Consider the following 23225-nt stretch of genomic DNA (forward strand, 5'->3'; position numbering starts at 1 on the left):
TCATTAAATTTTTATATTCTAATGGAGTTCCTGGCACAATTTTTGGTCTTATACCGTTAATAATATTCATTACAATATCATTTTCATGTTCATAATTTATAAATGGTGGTTGTCCAGATGAAATTTCCCACATAAGAATTGCAATACTATAAATATCAGATGCAAAAGTATATTCTCTTCCAACAATAACTTCGGGTGCTATGTAAGGAAGATTTCCATATATACTCGTTGAAGATTTATCAGCGGGTCCACAAAATCCAAGATCACTAACACACCAAGAATTATTAAGTTGAGAATATAATATATTTCCAGAATGTAAATCTCTATGAATTGCTTTCTCTTTATGAATAAAAAAAATTGCATTGATTATTTCAAAAGTAATATTAATTCTCTTTTTCCACGTAAGTTGACTATGATTTTGTTGTAAATATTTTCTTAAATCCATATCCCTTTTCATCATTACAAGCATATAATTTCCATTTGATGGATCTTGTGTTAAACCATAACATCGAACAACATCCGCCCATTTATTACTTATAGTTAAATGTGATTTAGCCTAAAAAGCAATAATTTATAAAAATGTTCATATTAATACAAAGTCTGCATAATTTTATATAATAAATTTAGAATATATTATACAAACCTCTTCAAACCAACTTTGATTTGCACTTTCAACATTTTCTAATCTTTTAAGTATTATTTTACAAGTTCCACCTCTTTCTAATTGTTTTTTTCCAAAATCCCATTCATCATATTCTCCATTAATCCAATCTGCTGTATAAATTTCTGAGATTCCACCTTTTGTTAAATATTCAATATTTTCTAAATTATTATATGGAATCCATTCAACCACCGTATTTGGCATAAGTGTTTCCATTTGACATTTCTGTATTAAATTATCAATATCATCATTCCCAGATGTCCAATTTGAAAAATTTTCTTTTAAATAATTTCGGACACAATACTCACAATATAGTGTAGCTAAACATTCTTGGTTACAATTTTCACAAATTCTTTTTGTTCCTGAATTATGAATAATTTTATTTCGATCATAATTTTGAGTTAAATCTCTTATCGCTTCAGTTTTTTCATCATTTGTAAGAATTTTATAAGCAAGGATTGTTTGTCGTTGGAATTCAAATCTTTTGTGTATATCATTGTAAATATTATTATCTGTTAATGTTATTGCTCTATTATTTGTTGCATAGATTAACCCATATCGAAGAGTGGACATAATGTAATAATCAATAAGAAAGAAAGAATTATTTTAAGTTCGAGATAAATTAGTAAAATGCAAATTGTTGAACAAACTTCATGTTGTGCCCACATAAATTTTGTGATCTTGAGGCGTAGTATTTTACGCCTCTTAACCAAAAAAAGAAAATATTATCGTACTTACTAATTTTAATTTTATTTTTTATTTTATTTTTTTTTTCAGCGAATACAATTTGATTGTCATACTTAATGAATAGATAATATTCCTTGATTATGTTGATTAATATTCAAATAATTTGGTAAACAAAAATCAATGATTGTTATTCAATAGACTATTAATTTGTAGTTATTTTTAAATCTTACTTAAAATCAATATAAACATGATTGATTCTTTAGTTATTTTCAATTGAATTTATTTTAAATAAACAACATGGTGAATAATGACATGAAAGATTAAGAAATCATTCAACTTCAACTTACTATTTCTACTAAAAAAGTCATATCTAAGAGAAGAATTTCTTAATTATTATTTTTTTTTTTTAAGTTGTAATGATCAATATATGTAATAAAAAAAATAATTAGAAATTATTACATCATAAATTACCTTATGTGTGGTACTTTAACAATTTAGTGATAAATAAGGAATAGATCAGGCGCGGGATTTTCATATTATGGCACGATTTTCATATTACACAATTATTTATATGGAGACTATTCTAAACGTCAGACTGTTTCAAATTTTCAAAAAAGTCAATTAATAACTCATTATTTTTAAATATAAATTAATAAACATTTATCATCAAAAGGGAATTTGAGAGCCATATGAAACACTAAAAAAATTATTAAAAGAAATATTAAATAGATAATTATAAATAAAATTTATCAATTTATGTATACCTTCAAGTTCTTTTCTGTTAAAATAAAGGTATAATTAATGATATATTTTCTAAATAAATGTTATATATATTTAACTAGATAATATACTAATAATACCTTCTGTTACATTTCTTGGTTCAGGAAATTTTCAGAATTATGAATTTTACTTTTGCCGATAGTGAAATTTGAATCTAGTAGATTATTGTCCTATTTATTTTTACTTCGCTATTTTGCTATGATAGATTATTTCTTTCGTTATGTTTCTTGAGTGTATAAATATCAGGCTTTTCGATGGATCAGTATCCCAGTTATATTTTAGGAAATTTCTGATACTGGGACTATTATTGCCTTCTACCATTAATTATATTCATTGTAAAGTTATTGATCATGTTCATGATTAATAAATAGTGGAAAGGAAATTTTCCACATAATCATTGCTAAACTATAAATTTCAGATTTAATAGTAGAAGCTATATAATGAAGATTTCCATATCACTTTTTAATGATTTTTATTTATAGACCACGAAATCCAAAATCACCAAGCAATAAAGAATCTCAGATCAAGTTGTATAAATAATATAATATATTTCTAAAATGTAAATTGAATTGCATTTTCATTTGAATCTGGTTGAGTGCAGTAGCTATGTCATAAGCAAATTGAATTTTTCTTTTCCATGTAAGTTGATTATAGTTTTGATGTAAGTATTCTCTTAAATTCAAATCTTACAAGCATTTGATGGATCTTGCATTAAACCATAACATTGGACAATATTTGGATGTTTATTGCTTATAGCCAAATGTGATTTTGCCTATAAAGAAAAGAATATTAGTTGATTTATTACTAATAAGATAATTATAAATTACTGATTCATTAGGTTACAAACCTCTTCAAACCAACTTTGATCTGCACTTTCAACATTATCTAATCTTTTAAATACTACTTTTCGATTTCTAAATCTTGTTGTTAATCGTTGCTTCATAGTATCCCATCATTCCAAAATGCTGTATAAATTTTCCGAGAATCCACCTTTTATTAGATATTTAATACTTTGCAAATTATCATATGGAATCAATTAAACTATTTTTCTCCGATTGATCTGTTTCCATTTGACATTTTTGTATTAAATTATCAATATCATTATTTCCAGAAGTCCAAATTAAAAAATTTAATTTTAAATAATTTCGAATATAATATTCACAATATGATATAGCTAAACACATTCTTGGTTACAATTTTCACAAATTCTTCTTGTCCCCACATTAAGAAGAACTTATTTCTGTCAGTAGTTTTGTTTATTCATTTTATTGCATAAGTTTTTTCATCATTTGTAAAAGATTTATTTATCAGCAGCAAGAACCGTTTGTTGTATAATTTCATGTTGTTTGTCTATATCATTATGAATATTATAATCTATTAATGTAATCGCTCTATCTAGTACTAATAGCAACACTAATTAGCTTCTCTCGTGTAACTGACATAACAAAATATTTCTTTTAATTTTGTTGGTTTCAGAACAGAGTTTCATGTACCGTCAACAAATTTGTATTACATGTTACAACAGATTTAATTCTATGTAATACAGCATCATTGGTTATAAATGTTCAAATACGTACGAACAAAATTTCGATATTACATTATTTTATTATCTTATCAACTTTTGGGTTTAAAATTCAGAATTATTTGTTATAATTTTAAAATTTTATGACAAATAATAATTTTATTAGTTGTAAAGTTCGTAAAAAAATCCGGAATATAAATTAAAAAATTTATCAATTCAATTTTTTACAGGAAAGGGTTCAACATTTTAAAGGTAAGGGTAAGGTTTACTAAGTCACGTTTTTATGGGCAATCATTTAAGATCACGTGCGTAATCTGAAATTAAGCGAAATTTACCAAAAAAAAAAAATCATTATGAATTATTTACATTAAAATACACGCTCATTCTCACAAAACTTGTTGGTCTTTCTGAATCAGTATACATGAATAAACTTTAAATCTAAAAAAAAAAGTCAATCACGTTTCGAATATAAATAACTTCGCGAATTCCTAACAATATTATCATAATTTTTTTACTTGTTGGCATTCCTTGTTTTTACCTTACTTTTCATTATAAATAAAAAATAATTTAATCATTACCATACAAAATATTTGAGATTTCGCACTTTCGCGTTAAAGTAAAAAATGTATGATATTAAAAAAAAAAAAATCAATAAATTTTTGACGATAGATATTAAATGTTTAAAGATAAAATATTTAATAACGAACAGACTTGCAACTTATAACAATTATTAATATGAAAATAAATACTAATTAAAAAATAACCATTATAATATATTATTATAGGGATGATGCAATATAGTATCCCTACGTTCTATTAAAACCGCCTCGTTATATATTTCTGTTGATTTATTAATTTCATTTCAAATTTCAACTTCATAACAATATGTAAGTTTAACTTAATAACCTTTTACTAGCTGATTTTTAATATATTTGATATCATCATTTCCAAGGCATACATTATAATGTATAATTTCATATCTATTTTCCGCATTCAAAATAAGAGTTTAACAAAAAGTGCAACAAGTGATAATAATTATTGATTTTAAAATGTTAATGTGAAATCGAGTAATTCAAATATTTTATCTGGAGATTTGCCACAAAACCTGTATAAATTTGCTGAATACTTAGATTGAAAACTTATTTGATGATAAAGTTCAAATTGTTTATTATACTCATTTTCGACAAAATATTTTCATATGCGTGTGATGCTAAACATAACATTCTCGAATATATATTTTAAAAGTAAAACTTTTAAAATATCAGTAATTCAACGAGTTGTGTCAAATTGCCAATTATAAAATCATTAAAAATATATCCGTCAAATTATTCAGACTTTTAAGAGTTTCATAAAAAAATGATTGGATAGTAGTAAAATTACCGTTTAGCTTGTAAAAAAAAGGATTAATAAATTTTTTTTTAATTCGGTAAAAATTAGAAAATTTTTGTTTTCGTCCAATCACTGAGTGTTGTACACGGAACCGTCACTGGATTTTGCGCGAATATAGCTGGTCCGGGACATTTTCCGGGATTTATATGTCCGGAAAGATGCCGATAATCAAATCATTTTTTTTTAAAAAAAAATAAAAAAAAGAATTTCTTACTTCATCTCTTCGATACAATTCGCATGAATATGACACCAAAATATCATGACAAAATCTAAAAGGACTTACCAAGGCAAAATTTGTTAATCAAGTGTCTTTGGTTGACTTCAACTCTCCGGATTCAAGAACCTAATTCATCAAAGTGCTCGAAGACATTTTAATAAATAATTTATAAATTTTCAAATAAAATGATAATACGTTTGTTAATAATTTTGAAACCATTTTCGATAAGAAGGGAGAAATAAAGATAATTCCTTTTTTTTAGGAATTCGCTTTTCAAGATGACGAGTCAGGTTCGTATTTTTTTTTTTTTTTTAGTTTACTATATTTAAATGATTTTTATTTCTTTCTTTTTTTGAGCTTCAGCTGAGTTTCTTACGCGGCAGTTTGGTATTATTTTATTTGTTTTGTTTTTGTTCTCCATTTCGTTCTTTTTTTAGGAATTCTTCAAGATAGCGTGTGAATTCGTTTTGTTTCTTTGTTTCGTTTCGGTTGGATTTATTCTACAAGTTTCGACTGGGCTCTACAGCGGTAGGTGTAACTTTTTTTTCTTTTTTTCCTCTGCTAAATTTCTGTTCATCTCTAACAATATTTTTATTTCCTTAAATCTTTTGATCAGGCTCTTTAGTAATGACTAGCAACGTTTTCTGCCTGTTTTATTATTTTTTATCTTTCCATCTTCCTTTGATTTTCATATTATCCGTTCTTCTACTGTCACACTGATACGATTTTTTAAATTTTTATAATTTTTATTTATTTACTTTCTTTTGATTTCTTTAATAACGTTGATTTTTATTAATAAGTAAATTCAATGTACTATTATTAAATCAAATTTAAAATAATAAATGAAGCATATTATTAGAAAAAAGTTATAATTATCCCGAAATGTCCTAGGCATGGGATACTTTACAATGTCAATTAGATACCAACACGTTCAATTTAAGCACGATTATTCAATAAGTAAACCCTTTGAATATATACTCAATTTCAGAATTAATTCCATGTCATTTTATTTTTTATAGAAAATTTGACGTGTATTATTATTAAGATCGCGTATAAAATCGATGAATAATATAAAATTGGTTTATTTTTTTACAATATTCATGTCAATTTATATATATACTTCAAGTTGCTAATTTCACTAATGTCTAATTTTATGAACTCCAAATATTTCAGATTCTTCGAAACGAAAAAGTAAATTTAAATTATAGCATCGTAATCATTCTAATTTTTGATTATTAATACTGGATCTCGTATTCTTTTTTTTGTGATCAAGGAGAGAGCATCATTACAACTATAACATCTATAATGAACAAAACATAAGCAATTTAATTATTACAAATTTGCTCAATTTTAATCTCAATTATTTAATAATTATCATAAAATTAAAATCAAAAATTTATTAATTATTAAATAGATCTGACAAGAATTCATCTCCAATCTTCATTTCAATTAAAGTTGCTTGACGAAAATAAAAGGTCATTGCCGAAATAATTTCGACAATTTCGACATGACGAAATTCACTGATTTCGACATGCATCTTCAATATCTTGTAGTTTTATCTCACGTGCTATTCTAATTTTCCAAAACTAATTTGTGGTATAGGGCTTTGGCATTAACCCAATATAAGATTTTAAGTCATTCATATGACGCTCCACAACTGATTTAGGTTCTTCAAACATATCTGGATCTGGCGAGATAACCCAACGGTTTCCGACTTTGTCCAAAAATGATTTGATTCTGTCATTGAAACAATCTTCCATAAAATATCGGTCTTTAGTTTGTCTCTTTCTACACTTAGAAAAAACAACAATCATATGGCGACAAGATTCTTCTCAACCAAGGAAATTTAGGATTATGTCGTTGATCATCTGTTCCATTTTATCATATTTACTCCAAGCTTGAAAATTTATTTTTATTGTGAAAATTCATAATATAGAAACAAAATACGCTCATTTGTTGCGTAAATTCTTGTAAGTACTTACCTATAACGAACAAAAACGCTATTATTCCATGGTTACATCTGACAATTGACTGTGCAATCTCACCCAGGACTTCATCATCATTGGGTCCATATGTACTAAAAATACCCGGTGTATCAACTAGGTTATATTCCTTACTATTCAAATTTATTAAAGTATTCTGACAAATATTGGTGCAAGTATCCTTGAAAAATAAAATCTGACTGTCAATATTAATCAATGAATTAAATAAATACCGATACCGTATATTTCTTACCAGACCCTCTGATGTTTTGAATTTTTCTTCTCCGATCAACATATTTGCCAATGTACTTTTTCCCGCACCTAGTTAAATCTGTTGAGCCAAATAATAATTTTTCCTTCGAATTTCATGCGCAAGACTTCTCACCTGCTTTGCCAATTAGTAAAATTGTTGGTGCCGTAGAATAAGGGTCAGTCGAAATTCGGTCGCAAAGCTTCGATGACATAACGTTATTGTCGAAAAAAAAAAAATCTTATCAAATAATTCTGCTTGTGTAGCACTGAATGCGCCTTTTTTCCAAAATGAGAAAAATGAAGGGATGCTTATATTTATAAAAATTCTTAATTGAAGTAAATAATCTCCTGTTTCTTCAGCCAAGCTCTTCGAGGAATACTATTCGAAATATCATTCATTTTATAATAATTTTGTAATAATTCTTTTTTATTTTTTTTTTAAAAAAAAATTTTAAGGTATAAGGGAGATTCGTTTTTGAGTCGAATAATCTGTTGTTTCAGACTCGTTTGCTAGTAATTATAATGAACAACATAGACTTTAAAAAATAAATCTGAACGAAATTCTCCCTTAATGTAACATTTAAGGAATCTTCGCTTCAAGTAGGTCAAAACCACCTCGATTGAAATAAATAAGAAAACGTTCATCATTGTTGGTTGATACACTCAGAATTTTGACATTGGCAAAAGGAATCAAAAGAAACGGCCCAAGAAATCTTGCAATGCGCTTATGTCTTATTGATTATATTTGTCACGAGTGTGTAGGATTCTCATGTTCTTTGCACACAAGTAGTTTCCTCATTTTAGAAGCTACCAAGGAGCAGAAACTTATTATCGATCAAATTATCAACTCAAATGCAGGAAGGCTTCAACATCAAATTCATTGTTTCAAGAGCAAAAATATTTTCTCAATAGTATTAGCGACAGATTTATTATAGCCTAATCGAGGAACAAGTTGACTCAATTGTCACGTTTCACATAAAATTTATACAGAGAAACTTCGTTTGAAGAAATTCGCATTGCTCGAGAGAGAGAACTTCAGGAAATTGAAGAATAGGAACGCCGAAATTGAAGAATAAATTCAAGCTATAGCATAAAGTGAATACCTCCGCAATAATGATGAAAGGCGACAATAGAAAAAATACAAGAAATTTCGACAAAAATCATTAATAATTACGTGTAAATGTTGGGTTGAGATCTGCTACTAATATGAAGATTGGTGAAGAAGGATGTTTTGTTACAGATTCAAAAGTTACTTCTTAAGTTAGCGAATGTACTAATGTTAGCTGTTTCAACCATTTCACCAATAATTTCATGAGTAGTATTATTATCATTGTTTAGAATTGTTTATATAACTAAATAGATATCAACATTGTTGTTTCTCTTAAATCTTTACTCGTGATATAATGAAATATGAAATTTGTAAATCCAAGTATTGTAAATTCTTAAGGTATCATAATAAAGATGTGTAGACAATTAAAAACTGAGAATAAAATTGATAATGTATTTATAAATTTTTTTCCATAATGATATTACTGATATATACATCAATAAGTCAAAAAAGAAAAAAACTACCGTACGTGACATCAAAAAGGATAAATCCACATCAGAGAATAATCTAGTTATAATCATATACAGTACTGTGTCTATGATCAATGTTAATTCAATTAACGTACTCTTTAAATACACGTCCAATTCCAGAATCAATTTAATATCATTGAGAAGACCACATATCACGCATAGGAATAACAGTGAACATTTATAACAATAAATAAATTCAACAAGATTAAAAAATGTTTTATTTAAAGACGCTTATAAAATTAAGTCAAATTGATCATTAAATAGAACATTGGTATAACAAAACTACTTTCATAATCTTTTAACAATCGTGTTAAAATAATCTATCTGTTCGAGAATCCATTGACCTCGTTTCAAGTAGCGAATATAAGGATGAATTTCTTTTTTACACTCAGGAATGGGCATAATCCATGAGTAGAGACGGAAAGAAATCATCACGAAATCGATGATCGCTTGATAAGGTGGAGCAACAGCATAGCACGAGCAAAGTATATCATCAACGACAATTTTGCCACTTTGTGTAAGAGGAGCAGTGTAACCAAGTTCCCATTCCTTAAATTAATCATAATGAAATAGGGTTAATTAATATAAAAAAATTTCATTAAATACGGAAAACGTAAAATTAATTACTCTTGTAACCCGATGTGGAATCACAGGAATTAATTTTTTGCCATCAAAAAGTAAGAGCTCAGTCTCATAAGCTCGAACATCCTCAGCGAAAATGGTTTTTCCTTGAGAAACGAATAAATGGTGTTTAGGTGTGAGACGTAGGGTGCCTATTGAAAAAAACGAGTGATTCATGCTTAGAAAATATTTGAGAATAAATTATTTAATTAGAAATGTATTTATCACCTTCTGTGCCGCCTGACTTTAGATAATCGATCCGTTGATACTGAGTCACAGTTTGATTGTCTGTATGGACGACTGCATAAATCTCGCTAAAAATCAATTTACCATTTTTCTCGCCACAACAAACTTTATCACCGATGTTCAATTGTGACACTTCAATTCTTTTGCCGTCTGCAAGGATAACCTTTGAATGCAGAGGAAAACAACCACCTCCTTGCTCTTGGAATCCTTCCTTGGCTGCTTCTAATCCTGCATCTATTTGTTCTTCTGTTTCATTTGAATCAATTTCTTGCAGTTCTTTCTCACGTGCAATTCTAACTTTATCAAACAATTCTGTAGTATAGGGCTTTGGCATTAACCCAATATAAGATCTTAAGTCATTCATATGACGCTCCACAACTGGATCATTTGGTTCGTCAAATATTTCTGGATCTGGCGAAATAACCCAACGGTTTCCGACCTTGTCCAAAAATGATTTGAGGTCGTCATTGAAACTTTCTTCCATAAAATGTCGGTCTTTAGTTTGTCTCTTTCTACACTTAGTAAAAACAACAATTACGTGACGACAAGATTCTTCTCGACCAAGGAATCTCAGAATTGTGTCAGTTGTAATTTTTTGCTCTTTTGTATATCTGCCTCCAGCTTGGAAATTTATTGTATACAAATAAACATTCAGATTATAGAAATAATGTACTTGTCAATTCTTGCAAGAACTTACCCATAACAAACAAAATCGCCGTTATACCATGACTACATTGGACAATTGACCGTGCAATCTCATTTAGGACTTCATCATCGGGTTTCCGTGTATCAAAAATACCTGGTGTATCGACGAGATTATATTCCTTACCATTCAACCTGACTAAAGCACTTTGACAAATCTGGGTACTAGAATCCTTGAAAAAAAAAAATGTTGATTGTCAATGAATCAAATAAATACCAATTCCATACGTTATTTACTGTACCGAATTATCCGAAGTTTTGAATATTTCTTTTTCAACCAACGTGTTTGCCAATGTACTTTTTCCCGCACCTAGTTAAATCTGTTGAGCCAAATAATAATTTTGCCTTCGGATTTTAAACGCAAAACTTCTCACCTGTTTTGCCAATTAGTAAAATTGATGGTGCCGTAGAATAAGGGTCAGTCGAAATTCGGTCGCTGAGCTTCATGGTATAGATTGTTAGAAATTAAAATGAAAATGATACCCGAGTTATTTAATTCTGCAGGTGTACCACTGTGTACAACCTTGTGTCCGTGTACATCTTGTAGTGTAGGACGAAGATATCACATTAAGATAACACTTTGGGTAAGTAACATGGGTTTAACCATGTACACTTTGGCCATCTTAATACTAATATATCTCTCCAATTATCACAATCAGGGGCTTTAGTATTGTTCATTCATATTGTTTTGAAATTTTTGTGGCATCTTTTGCTGATGCTTATTTTAGGAAATAATGGTATTCGAATTTTCCATTTTTATCATTTTTTATCAAACCTTGTTTTTTATTTCGTTATCAACAAGAAACCTTTAACCTTATCTCCTAAGATGTCTCTTCAGAAAGACTCTTCAAGTAATACTAATTCAAATATTCCTGCCATACTGTTGGTAGGAAAATCCGGTAAGAATTTATGCACGTGGTGTCAGTTTTACTATAAACATAATTTCATTTTTTTTTTTCAAAAAAAAAAAAAAAAAAAAAAAATTAAGGTGCCGGTAAAAGTACTTTAGGAAATTTGCTCTTGGGTCGAAATGAATTTGTTGTTTCAGACTCAGCTGTGAGTAATTAGAGTATATACAGTATCATAGAGCCTTTTAAAACTAATCCAGACAATATTCTCACATAATGTAAACTTTTAAGGAATCCTCGCCACAAGTATGTCAAACTGCTTTGATTAAGATAAATAATAAAACGTTCAATATTGTTGATACACCTGGAATTTTTGACACCGGCAAAACGAATCAAGAAATCTTGAAAGAAACAGCCCAAGCAATCTTGCAATGCACTTATGGAATTCAAGCCATTATTTTTGTCATGGGTATGTGGAATATTTCGCATTCCTTTATACAGAATTTTTCATATGATTGAAAAAGTTTTCTCATTTTAGAAGCAACACGTTTTACTAAGGAACAGAAAGATACTATTAATCAAATTATCAAGTTTCTTGGTCAAGATTCGCTGAACCACATGATTGTAGTGTTCTCAAAATGCAGAAAGGCTCCGACAAAAGACCCTGACTTGCTCTTTAATTCATTGGTCCAGGAACAGAAGGATTTTCTCAATAGTATTGACAATAGATTCACTGTATCTCCTGATCTCGATATTTTTGAAGAACCAGACGACCCAATTGTTGAGCGCCACGTGAAAAACCTCAAGAACTATATTGTTGATATTCCAGATTTCTATACAACAGCTTCCTTTGAAAAAGTTCGCATTGCTCGAGAGAGAGAACTTCAGGAAATTGAACAATGGGAACTCAAAACCGAAGAACAATTTCAAGCTATAGCAAGAGAAGGCTTTCACGATGATAGTGAATTGCGACAATGGAAGGAAACACGAGAAAATACGAAAAAAAAATTTAAGCAATTACGCGCAAAAGCTGGTTCAGATGCAGCTGTCAATATGGAGCTTGGAGAAGCTTGTTTTGCTGCAGATTCAAAGGTTACTTTGCAAAATGGCAAAGTTACCAACATTTCGGAACTTGTTATTGGAGATTATGTATGTTGTGGCTTTGAGAATGGGAAGAAAATCTTCAGCGAGGTGTTTTTATTTATTCATGCTGACCACGATACAGTGACTGAATTTCAATTAATTGATTTCATGAAACAAGATGGATCACAAGGTAATTATTTCATTAATATACAGTATTAATATGTTACCTAGATTTTTTTACTCTCATCGATTTAATTTACAAAGGAACCCTTTGCGTTACTCCTGAACATCACATTTTCGTGAATGGTGGTGGAACCGATTTTGCCAAAAATGTTATACCAAACAAAACCCAACTTTTTATTTCTAACGGAGAGAAATTGGTTCCCGTTACTTCAGCCCGTATATCAAAAGTTAGCATTTTTTTTTTCCTGAAAATTTTTAACTAGTTACTCAATTAGTAGATCAAGATCTAATCCCTTTATTTCATTCAACAAGGAACGAAGAAAAGGTTATTATAGTCCCTTGACTCGTAGTGGAAATATTCTTGTTGATGAGGTTCTTTGTTCTTGTTATGCTTCTGCACCTCCTTATCAAGCCTTGTTTAATTTTGTCTTTGCGCCATTAAAAATCTACACAAAAATTTTTCCTTCTAATTATCTAGATAAAGAGATTCATCCTTATGTTAAATTTTTAAGTAGAGGTCGCAGGATAGTAGAATTTCTCGATGATTTAAATATTTCTCGATCTATTTAAAAAAGTTTCACAATAACTTTGAAGATTATCTGGGGTTTGCTCAAAGAGTTATTCTGATACGAATTACGGGAAATTAAAAAATCTTACTTTATTATATAATAAATATGTTGAGAATTTTTAATGATATGAAACTCTCAATAATTATAAATATAGTTTTAAGTGATATCAAGAAAACCTATTTGTATAAAAGAGTTGTAGTAATAAAATCAAACTTTAATTATCAATCTTAATATACTGTACATATGGTACAAATAAGTGTTTATAAAGATTTTTATAACGTTGCTGTTAATTCTTTAAAAAATTTCTTTATCGTAATTGTCTTAATTTTTCATTTCCTCTTAATATATTCGTCCAACGATAAGAATAAATTTACTATTACTATTATACTACAAATTATTTTAAACTAAAGTGAAAGTTATTAAACACTAAGAAATTATTATAGTATTTCAGTTCATGAAGCAATACAGCATCGATTCTTCACCATTTTAGAAATTGTGTGATATATTATCTCTTTAAATAATTTATACAGTAAATTAATGTTGCCTAATTAACTTGCTATTAAATCGATCATCTATCTTTAACCTTTGAAAGCCTACTTATTTTTACAGCCGTTTTCAAAATGGTTGATGCTATTTATTTATGATTAAATATTCGAATACCAATATTCGTCCGGTTTTCGTCCATTATTTGTCTGGTTTTCCGGTTTTCATTTTTTTTATCCAAACATAACAGCATCAACCATTTGAAAATGGCGATAATTGAAATTTATCCAAAGAAAATTTGTATACTTTAACACTCATTTATAACAAAATTTAAGATTCTTTGCCAAGTACCTACAACTAGGGATTGGAATCGAAAATGGAATCTTTTCAAGATTTTTCTTATAGACACCAACCTGACTTAGAATTAGAAATGGCAACGGTCACGGATTATGACCGGTCATGACCGTGACCGATATCGGTCGGTCAAGACTTATGACCAACCGTTTGACTGACCGTTTGACCGACCGTTTGACCGACCGTTTGACCGACCAAATTTTTTTATGAAAAATTTACAGCAAATTTCAAAATATACGGGACACTTGAGAAATTTGATTGTCGGGTTGTCGGGTAGCCGGGTTACTCAGCAGTAGGTTATTATATAATCTGATATACTACTATTCATTATACTCGTCACGACGTCACGTGTTATTTATACTTTTCTAATAAACAACCTACTGCTGAGTAACCCAGCTACCCGACAACCCGACAATCAAATTTCTCAAGTGTCCCGTATATTTTGAAATTTGCTGTAATAAAAACACTGCGAAAATATAAAAAAAATGATCGGTCAAATGGTCGGTCAAACGGTCGGTCGGTCAAAGGTTCTTGACCGGTCATGACCGATAACTGACCATGACCGACCGTTGCCATCCCTACTTAGAATCAGTTTATAATTTCAGCAAAATGATCAGCACTTGGCCGGCATGAAAATTGGAGTCAGGTTAACTTACATGTAAAAAATTGCTGAGAATCGATTTTCGAGAATCGATTTTACTATGTTTTGTCAATTTTTGATTAATCGATTCCAATCCCTACCTACAAATGCAGCAGGTGCAGCGGGTTGTCAATTCATTTATATTGGTAAAACTAAAAATGGTGTTCTACTAACTCTATAAAAAATATATCAAATATAATTTAACAATAAATAGTTATTGGATGTAGGAATAGAGTTTGCCGGTTGTTCGACCGATATCCCTCCATCAGTCAATAGGAATATTACGGTGACGCTATCTATTATTAAATTTATTGAAAATATAGTATTATTAACTTTTATAACTTTTATTGGTTGAAAATTGAATCTGTACATACAAGTTGATGAAAGTTACGTTATTATTTTTGCAAATAGTACAAATTCTTTTATAGGGATGTTAAAATGCTCAACGGTTCAAGCTTACTAGGTTCAGCTCAATACAGTTTGAGCTCAAGCAGGTTAAGCTATTTTATTAAGACAAGCTTCTTAGCAATTATTATGTGGTTAGAAATTTGCTTAAATTAAATCCAGTATAAATTAATCTGAATTATTTTGCGTTTAATCTATCTGTTCGAGAATCCATTGACCTCGTTTCAAGTGACGAATATAAGGATGAATTTCTTTATCTGTTATTACAATCAGAATGGACATGATCCATGAGTATAGACGGAAAGAAATCATTACGAAATCGATGATCGCTTGATAAGGTGGAGCAACAGCATAGCACGAGCAAAGTATGTCATCAACAACAATTTTACCACTTTGTGTAAGAGGAGAAGTGTAACCATTCCTTAAATTAATCAAAGTGAAAATGAACAAAGAAAAGTTAATACGGTATAAAGAAATTTATTAAATACGGAAAATGCAAGATTAATTATTATTTTTGTAACCCGATGCGGAATCACAGGAATTATTAAAATCCTTTAAAAATTCTCACAACAAATTTTAGAACTGGAATCATTTTTTTATTTTGGGAAAAAATGACACATCTGAAAAGTGATATTTTGGCAAAGCATATATAAGAAAAAAAATCCGCATAGTTAAAATATATTGGTCACTCAGAAATAATCACACGAGATATTACGTTGTTTTACATGATAGCGTAGTCGCTATTCATTTTTCACGTTAGTAATAAAATGTTGATAACAAAATCGGTTCCATGACGAAAAGGTTCCTTGATCGATTAGATAAATAAAATTACAAGCAGTATGTATTATATATTATAATAATTTATCTTGTGTCCCACCTTGTTTCATGAAATCTATAATTGAAATTCAGTCATTGTATTGTGGTCAGCATGAATAAACAAAAACACTTCGCCAAAGACTTTCTTCCCATTTTCAAAGACACATACATAATCTCCGAAATCTCGGTAAGTTTGCCAATCTGTGAAGTAACTGCAGCAAAACATTCATATTGCTTAACCTGTGCTTAACCCAATACTTTTATGCTAGAATTCCTTATAATTCTTCCTATTGTCGCTTTTCGTAGTCATTGCATTGGACAAGAAATTTTGATAATTTGATTGATAGTATTTTTCGTTCCTTAGTAAATGTATTGCTTCTAAAGTGATAAAATTTTTTCAATCATTTGAACAAAATATGATTTAAATTTTTTATTACATACAAATATCTGATGATTTAAATACGAAAAATATAATTATAACTAAAAAAATTTGTCTGACGTTTGGATTAGTCTCCGTATAAATAATTTGAATTGTGTAACTTAAATCCCATGCTATTGTTGTATCAGTTCTTTTACGCTTAAAAATATTAAGCAATTTATATGGTTAGGTAGCAGAAGGTTTATGTAGTGTATAGACAAACAATATATCAAAATTATCCGATCAGACGTGTTGTATAGCGCTGTATGTCGGCATATACTTCCAAACACGAATAAAGGATTTCACTTGATAAAAAACTATCAATTTATAACTTAAATAAAAACTTTTTTTTATTCCCTCCTCATTACAACAAGAAAATTGACCTATATTTATAATAAATTATACATATAAGAAGAAATTTAATATATTTACTATGTATAATATGACTAACATGTTCAATACGTTGATCATAACCAACATGTTGATTAGGTTCGACATGTTAATCATGTTCGGCATATTAATTATGTCCGACATGTCAATCAAGTTAAACATTTGCAACATCGATCAATTTCGGAGTGGCACATGACGATCACATGACATCATCCCTCCCTAATTTTCAACTCCGTTGAAAATTTCCGAAGCTTGTAGAACTAAACCTTGATATTCTTGAGTGTTAAGTTCTCTCAGCAATGATACGTTGGTCTTTTTAGTTCTCATAATTTGTTTGGCTCCTGGAATTTCGAAAATATAAAAAATCCTAGTAGCAGAGGTCCTGTAATGTGCAGTTAACTGTCGCACAAAGTAATTGCGCTGCACACTGGACTCAGTTTCTTTTTCCAAAAATCGACCCAAATAATATAAGTGAACAAGGAGTAAAAGCCGATTGTTAAAATGCTTAATCCGGTTCAAAGCATCACAAAGAATTTCAAATTTTCTTTCAGGCTTCATATTAGGTTCATAGGGAAGTGGAAAAGGTGTCACTTCAACTGGAGTTGTTTGTAGTAAATCTTTTAGGATACTTTGATAGGGTTCCATACTAATAATAAAAATAATAAAAAAAAATAATAAAAAAAATGTATATATATATATGTTTTTTCATTAAACATTAAACATATTAATCCCCAAAAAAAAAAAAAAATGATCTTTGGTCTAATTATTTGTAATACATTATGTACATATATGCATTACGTTATCACCGTTGATTGTAAAGTTTCAAACGTTCCGAATTTACTGGGGTTTTTAAAATGTCTCCTTGTAATGTCCTTAATTTGTAAACTCCGTTCCCCAAATCCTCGTGAATGTAATAAGGACCCTTCCAACGGTCTTGCAGCTTTTTCTTTCCCCTCAGCTGACTTTTATATAATAATACAAGATCACCAATCTTGTAAAATATTCTCACAAGATTTTCATCATGACGCTGCTTCTGCTGCTGTTGTGCTTCATATATGGCGTCTTGAGTCATCAATCTGTCTTCTGTGACTCTTCCAGTAAGCATGCGTATTCTAGCCAATAAATCATCTTGTGAATCTCCTTCATGCAGTTCAGCTTGCATAGTCTTTACTGCAAAATCTACAGGTAGAACGGCATCTCTTCCATACATGAGATAAAATGGTTTGTGACGCGTGGTGCTTTGCTTTCTTACACGATATGCAAACAAAGCAGAGGACATATACATGTCCCAATCATCATGATTTTCATTTGAAAATTTCACCAACGCCTCACACAATGTCCTATTAAAACGCTCCACAAGACCATTTGTTTGGGGGTGATAGGCAGTTGATAATTGATGTTTTACCCCAAGCTCATCACATAATGAATCCAACATTTCATTAACAAAATGGGACCCACGATTGGTTAGTATTTCTTTTGGGCACCCGTGGCGGCAGATTATGTCTTCATAGAAAAAAGACACAACTGAAGAAGCTTTTGCATCAGGAAGGGCTCGTGCCTCGGGCCATTTGGTAAGATACTCAGTGGCAACAACTATATACTTGTTGCCTTTCTTTGTTGTGGGAAGGGGTCCTACGATATCTATGCCTATCCTGTCAAAAGGCATTCCAACTTTGATCGGGTGTAGAGGTTCTACACGTCGATTTCCCCCTTTCTTTGGCACTCGTCGCAAGTTCGTACATATCTACGAACATCTTCGTACATCTGCGGCCAGTAATAGCAAACCTTTACTCGCCTATAGGTTTTGTCCAAGGAAAAGTGTCCGGCCAGCGGATCTGAATGGGTAAAATGTAAAATTTCTCCAATTTCGTTTTCTTTCACAACCTTAATAGGTCTATTTGGGTTGTTTTTATTTCTTTTGTATAACTGATCATTCAATACAATAAAGTATCGGTCTTTTCGTCTTATTGCATCTTGTTGTTTTTTCGTCATGTCTGTTGGTAATGATAAATCCGTCAAAAATCGTATTAATAAATAATATGTGGTGGTATCCATTCCGTTAAATCAATAATGGGAAGTCCGTTAAGTGGTGTCAAAAAAAAAATGCGTTAATCCGGTGTGTATATATATATAAAAAAAAATATGGGTTGTATTAAACTCTTATTCGGCTTAGTGTATCGACGTTGGTGTGTTGTTTTCCGGGGCGGTTAACTATTTCCAAATCATATCCGTTAAGAGTCATCAACCATCTTCCGAGCTTACCAACAGGGTTCGACATGTTCATTAAATACCTTAAAGCGGCGTGATCAGTTACAACGGTAAATCGTTGTCCGTGCAAATAATGATGAAAGTGCTTGACGGCCCATATAACCGCAAGACACTCCAGTTCCATGACACTATAGTTCCGTTCATGCTTATTTAGAGTCCAGCTCGCATAAGCAATGACGCGTTCTTTTTTATCGTCATCCTTTTGGGATAATATTGCGCCCAACGCAAAAGTAGAGGCGTCGGTATATAACAAGAACAGTCTTTCGAAATTAGGATACGCCAATATAGGTGGCATTGTTAAACAAGTCTTTAATTTTTCAAACGCGGCTTGTTGATCTTTATCCCAAATATACGGGATATTTTTCTTTAATAACCTATTCAACGGTTCAACGATAGACGAGAAGTTCTTCACGAACTTCTGGTAATACGAGGCCAGCGCAATAAATCCCCTTAATTGCGTTAAGTCTTTCGGAATGGGAAATTCGTTGATGGTGCGTAATTTTTCAGGATCGGTATGGATGCCTTTTCGGCTCACCACATGTCCTAGGAAAGGAAGTTCTTCTTTAAAAAAGAAACACTTCTCAGGACTTAATTTTAAACCAGCCTTCTCTAGACGTGAGAAAACCTGTTCCAGATGCACCAAATGCTCTTCGAAGGTTTTCGACCCTACATTAATATCGTCGATGTATACTACCGTGAACTGCCAAAGAATGTCTCGTAACACCATATCCATTAGACGTTGAAAGGTTGCAGGAGCGTTACAGAGGCCAAAAGGCAACACGGTAAACTCATACGTCCCGAACCTGGTGATGAACGTTGATTTTTCTCGATCTTTTGGGTCCAATTCGACCTGCCAAAAGCCACTGGCAAGGTCTAAGGACGAGAACCATCGAGATCCTGATAATGTCTCCAACATATCGTCTATTCGTGGTAAAGGATAGCAATCCTTTTTGGTGACCTTGTTGAGTTTCCGATAATCCACACAAAGGCGCTTCTTCCCGTTCTTTTTTTCTACTACAACCACAGGAGAAGTCCATTGACTACTTGATGGCACAATTAGACTGGCCTCCAAGAGTCGTTGTATTTCCTCTTTGATGAACAACTGATTCTGATGTGACGTCCGGTAAAATCTTTGCTTGATGGGGGTCGCACCTCCGGTATCGATAGTGTGTGTAACCACTGATGTTTGACCGAAATCATTTGAGTTCTACGCAAACAGATTATTATATTTTTTTATGAATTCATGAAATTGCTGTTGCTAGTTCTCATCCAAAGTTCCGGTATGGAAATTTCCCATCTCGATCTCTTTATACTGGTAATAATAATCGTTTTCGATCAGAGCCGTTCCCCTTAGTCCATCTTCGATTTCCTGGGCTTCCTTTTGGGTGATGAACTGCGTATGACAGTATAGCTGCTCTTGAGTGGTTTCATCTTCACTCTCGTATTCTTCATCAGAATCTTCTATAGCTTCATCATCCGGTTCATCATCTGGTTCCTTATCGGGTTCTATATCCGGTACTTCGATACTGATGATGTGATGTGGCGTCTTCCGACATTCGGTTGATACTTTAATTACATCACCTTTCCATTTAATTGTCATAGTATCATTATCATAATCCAAGATGGCCTTAGTTTTTTGCAACCAGTCATTACCGACTATTGCTGCGTAAGAATCAGCATCAGTCACGATAGCGTCCATAGGGATGATCTGATCGTGTATTTTTAAAGGAATATCTGATACGGCTCCTAGTGGTCTTCGCCGTTCACCATTTACGTTTACCATCACCGTTTTTGATGCTCTAGTTATCTCCATATCTAGATCTTTTAACAAAGACAGTGAGATAATACTACCGGCGGATCCAGAATCCAAGATCAACGGAAATTGTATATGTTTGATCGAGGCGTCACAATATAAGGCGGAGGACTTGCTGTTACTTGATGTGTTCGCCTGCATCAAATCTTGTAGTTCCGCTATACCTCCGTCTTCTGGCGTCTCGTTATTAACAGCGTTTTTGGTTTGAATTTTCTCGGAATCCTCATCTTTCTTTCGTATGACCAGTTTTCGTAGCTGTTTTGCTATCGTTAGACTGAACTTAGGATTCATCGCCAACAATTGTCCATTCGTGATGTTGGCTACCTGGTCGAAAAACTGTTGCGGGGTATAGGGTTCGACCATTTTATTGATCAGAGCGGTAGTGGTGGGTTTCTTCTTGGTATTTTTTTGTAATACCGTTCTTCTGGGCTCTGCAGTCTTTATAGGTTGTTTCTTTTTCGGATGAAATTGCGTAACCCGTATCTGAGCTTCATCCTCTTCTAACGTTTTATCCTTTGCTATTCCTTCCAAAGAATTTAACCTTGCCTTGCTCCTCGTAGTTCTGGTGGCGGGATAGGTTTCTAATAATGTGAGGTTTGAGGGAATTGTATGTTGGCTTGTACTCTCACCCTCATGAGGTACGCCTTCTAGTTTAAAGACTGATCCTTATCAGTTTCTTGTGGGACTAATTGGGCTAGTAATTGTTGTGATTGGGCGAGTTGATTATTGTTGATTGCCAACACTAGTTGGTTGAGGATTAGATCTTCCTTCACCATTATTTGCGACTGATGTCGTATTGTTATTTCGGTCAGGGCAATTCCTTACTATGTGCCCAGGCTGTCCACAAGAGTAACAAACAATCCTTCTATTTAACAATTGTTGCGGCTGCGGCGTCACTTGCTGCGGATTTCGATAATTGGTTCCCCTATATCCCCTATTTCCGGTACTCAACTGTTGTACCTGTCTAGTCAAATCCTGAATGGCTTTGTATAGGTCTTCCGTTTGAGTATTAGTGCCTGCAGGAGCGAATTTATTAAGATAGGCGTTTACCGCATGTTGGTCTTGATGGGTTAACTCATAGGCCTTCGCTCTGTCTACTGCGGCGTTCCAGGTTTGATCGTTATGTGGTTTTACGGTGACGTACAAGTCAGGCAACAACCCGTTTACAAATTTACGAGCTTTAATAGCTTCTGGATATGCGAAGGCGTTAGTCTCTACCTCCTATATAATTCTTGTAGAGCAGCGGCGTATGTGTTTACGTCTTCGCCGGGCTGCTGTCTTCTTTGTTCCAATTCCGTGGTCCAGATTTCGATCAAGGTTTGCATTCTGAAGGCGGCAGGGAAATTCAATATAAAATCCGTATTGTTATTGTTGCCAGTCCACGCAACAATCTTGTTCAGATCATTATTCGGCAATGCTTGGTTGGCATTCCACCAAGTAGAAGCAGCTCCCTTTAGGTATGCTGGTACGACTTCCAATTTTTGTACATTTGCAATACCATTTGCATTACAGGATCTGGTGAAATCCTCTAACCACGCAACTGGGTCCTGGTTGCCACCATAGAAATATGGCAACTCGGCCACCTTTCCTTCTCGTCTAGGCGGGTTGGCAATGGCCTGTGTATTTCCGGCCAAAGCATTGTTGGTGTTAGGTAATGCTTGGGTCAATGCAGCAATTGTTGCGCGTAATTGCTGAAAGTCCTGTTGGTTAGGTTGTGCCATGTTAATCACTTGTGGGATTACTGGAGCTGGATTATTCGGTGTGTTGTATATAGGTGGTAGGGGAATATGTAAATGGGGAATATTTTCCTCGGAATTTTCAGATGTAGTATCACTTAAAGCTTCAGGTTCTGGTGAGGTGGTAGTCTCACTGACTTGATAAAGGACTTCGTTAGGGTCCTGTTGAAATCCGTTAGTTAAATTATAGGCGTTGATAAGGTCCTGACGCAATAGAGTATAATCTATTGTTGGTTCTATATCAGCGTATCGGATGCTGAACAATAGGTTATGTATAGCGTTATTGATATCTGTGTTAGTAATCGAATACGCAACCTCTTTAAAATATTGTTGAGTGTATCGGGTGTATTCTACAACCGGATAGTTGGAAGAAATCCAGTCCAAAAAGTGCTGAAAAGTGGGTGTTAAGGGAATTTCTGATGGGTAACAGTTATTACACGAAAGGTCACGATGATAGGCGGTTACGTTATCTAGCCCTAACTGTCTATGTATAGCGTCGTGTATAGTATTACGATCAAAATGGTTTTGGAACATAAAAGGGGATTAAAGGTAGGGATCGGAAATTCTGGCAGAAGGCACCAA

General features: G+C 32.0%; 4 protein-coding genes across 4 annotated transcripts; 2 read left to right on the plus strand and 2 right to left on the minus strand.

Moving 5' to 3' along the window:
• Nucleotides 1–5240: 5240 nt before the first annotated feature.
• Nucleotides 5241–6115, plus strand: OCT59_025887 (uncharacterized protein). Its single transcript, XM_066142794.1, has 3 exons — nt 5241–5546; nt 5694–5784; nt 5873–6115. The coding sequence occupies exons 1-3, from the start codon at nt 5535–5537 to the stop codon at nt 5974–5976; spliced, it is 207 nt and encodes a 68-aa protein (XP_065992371.1). The 5' UTR covers nt 5241–5534; the 3' UTR covers nt 5977–6115.
• Nucleotides 6116–6842: 727 nt separating this feature from the next.
• Nucleotides 6843–7702, minus strand: OCT59_025888 (uncharacterized protein; the record flags this gene model as incomplete). Its single annotated transcript, XM_066142795.1, has 5 exons — nt 6843–7027; nt 7094–7153; nt 7239–7419; nt 7492–7559; nt 7624–7702. 5 exons carry the CDS (start codon nt 7700–7702, stop codon nt 6843–6845), a joined length of 573 nt encoding a protein of 190 aa, XP_065992372.1.
• A 1545-nt stretch (nt 7703–9247) lies between these two features.
• Nucleotides 9248–11120, minus strand: OCT59_025889 (uncharacterized protein). Its single transcript, XM_025316259.2, has 6 exons — nt 11012–11120; nt 10880–10947; nt 10633–10810; nt 9918–10556; nt 9696–9841; nt 9248–9617 (listed from the first exon to the last, which is right to left on the minus strand). The coding sequence occupies exons 1-6, from the start codon at nt 11082–11084 to the stop codon at nt 9357–9359; spliced, it is 1365 nt and encodes a 454-aa protein (XP_025180961.1). The 5' UTR covers nt 11085–11120; the 3' UTR covers nt 9248–9356.
• Nucleotides 11121–11428: 308 nt separating this feature from the next.
• Nucleotides 11429–13551, plus strand: OCT59_025890 (uncharacterized protein). The gene is made up of 6 exons (XM_066142796.1): nt 11429–11536; nt 11626–11693; nt 11777–11954; nt 12024–12758; nt 12833–12978; nt 13064–13551. The coding sequence occupies exons 1-6, from the start codon at nt 11464–11466 to the stop codon at nt 13319–13321; spliced, it is 1458 nt and encodes a 485-aa protein (XP_065992373.1). The 5' UTR covers nt 11429–11463; the 3' UTR covers nt 13322–13551.
• The last annotated feature ends 9674 nt before the right edge of the window (nt 13552–23225 follow it).

Source organism: Rhizophagus irregularis, chromosome 6, assembly GCF_026210795.1.
Source record: "Rhizophagus irregularis chromosome 6, complete sequence".
In the NCBI taxonomy this organism is placed as follows: domain Eukaryota; kingdom Fungi; phylum Glomeromycota; class Glomeromycetes; order Glomerales; family Glomeraceae; genus Rhizophagus; species Rhizophagus irregularis.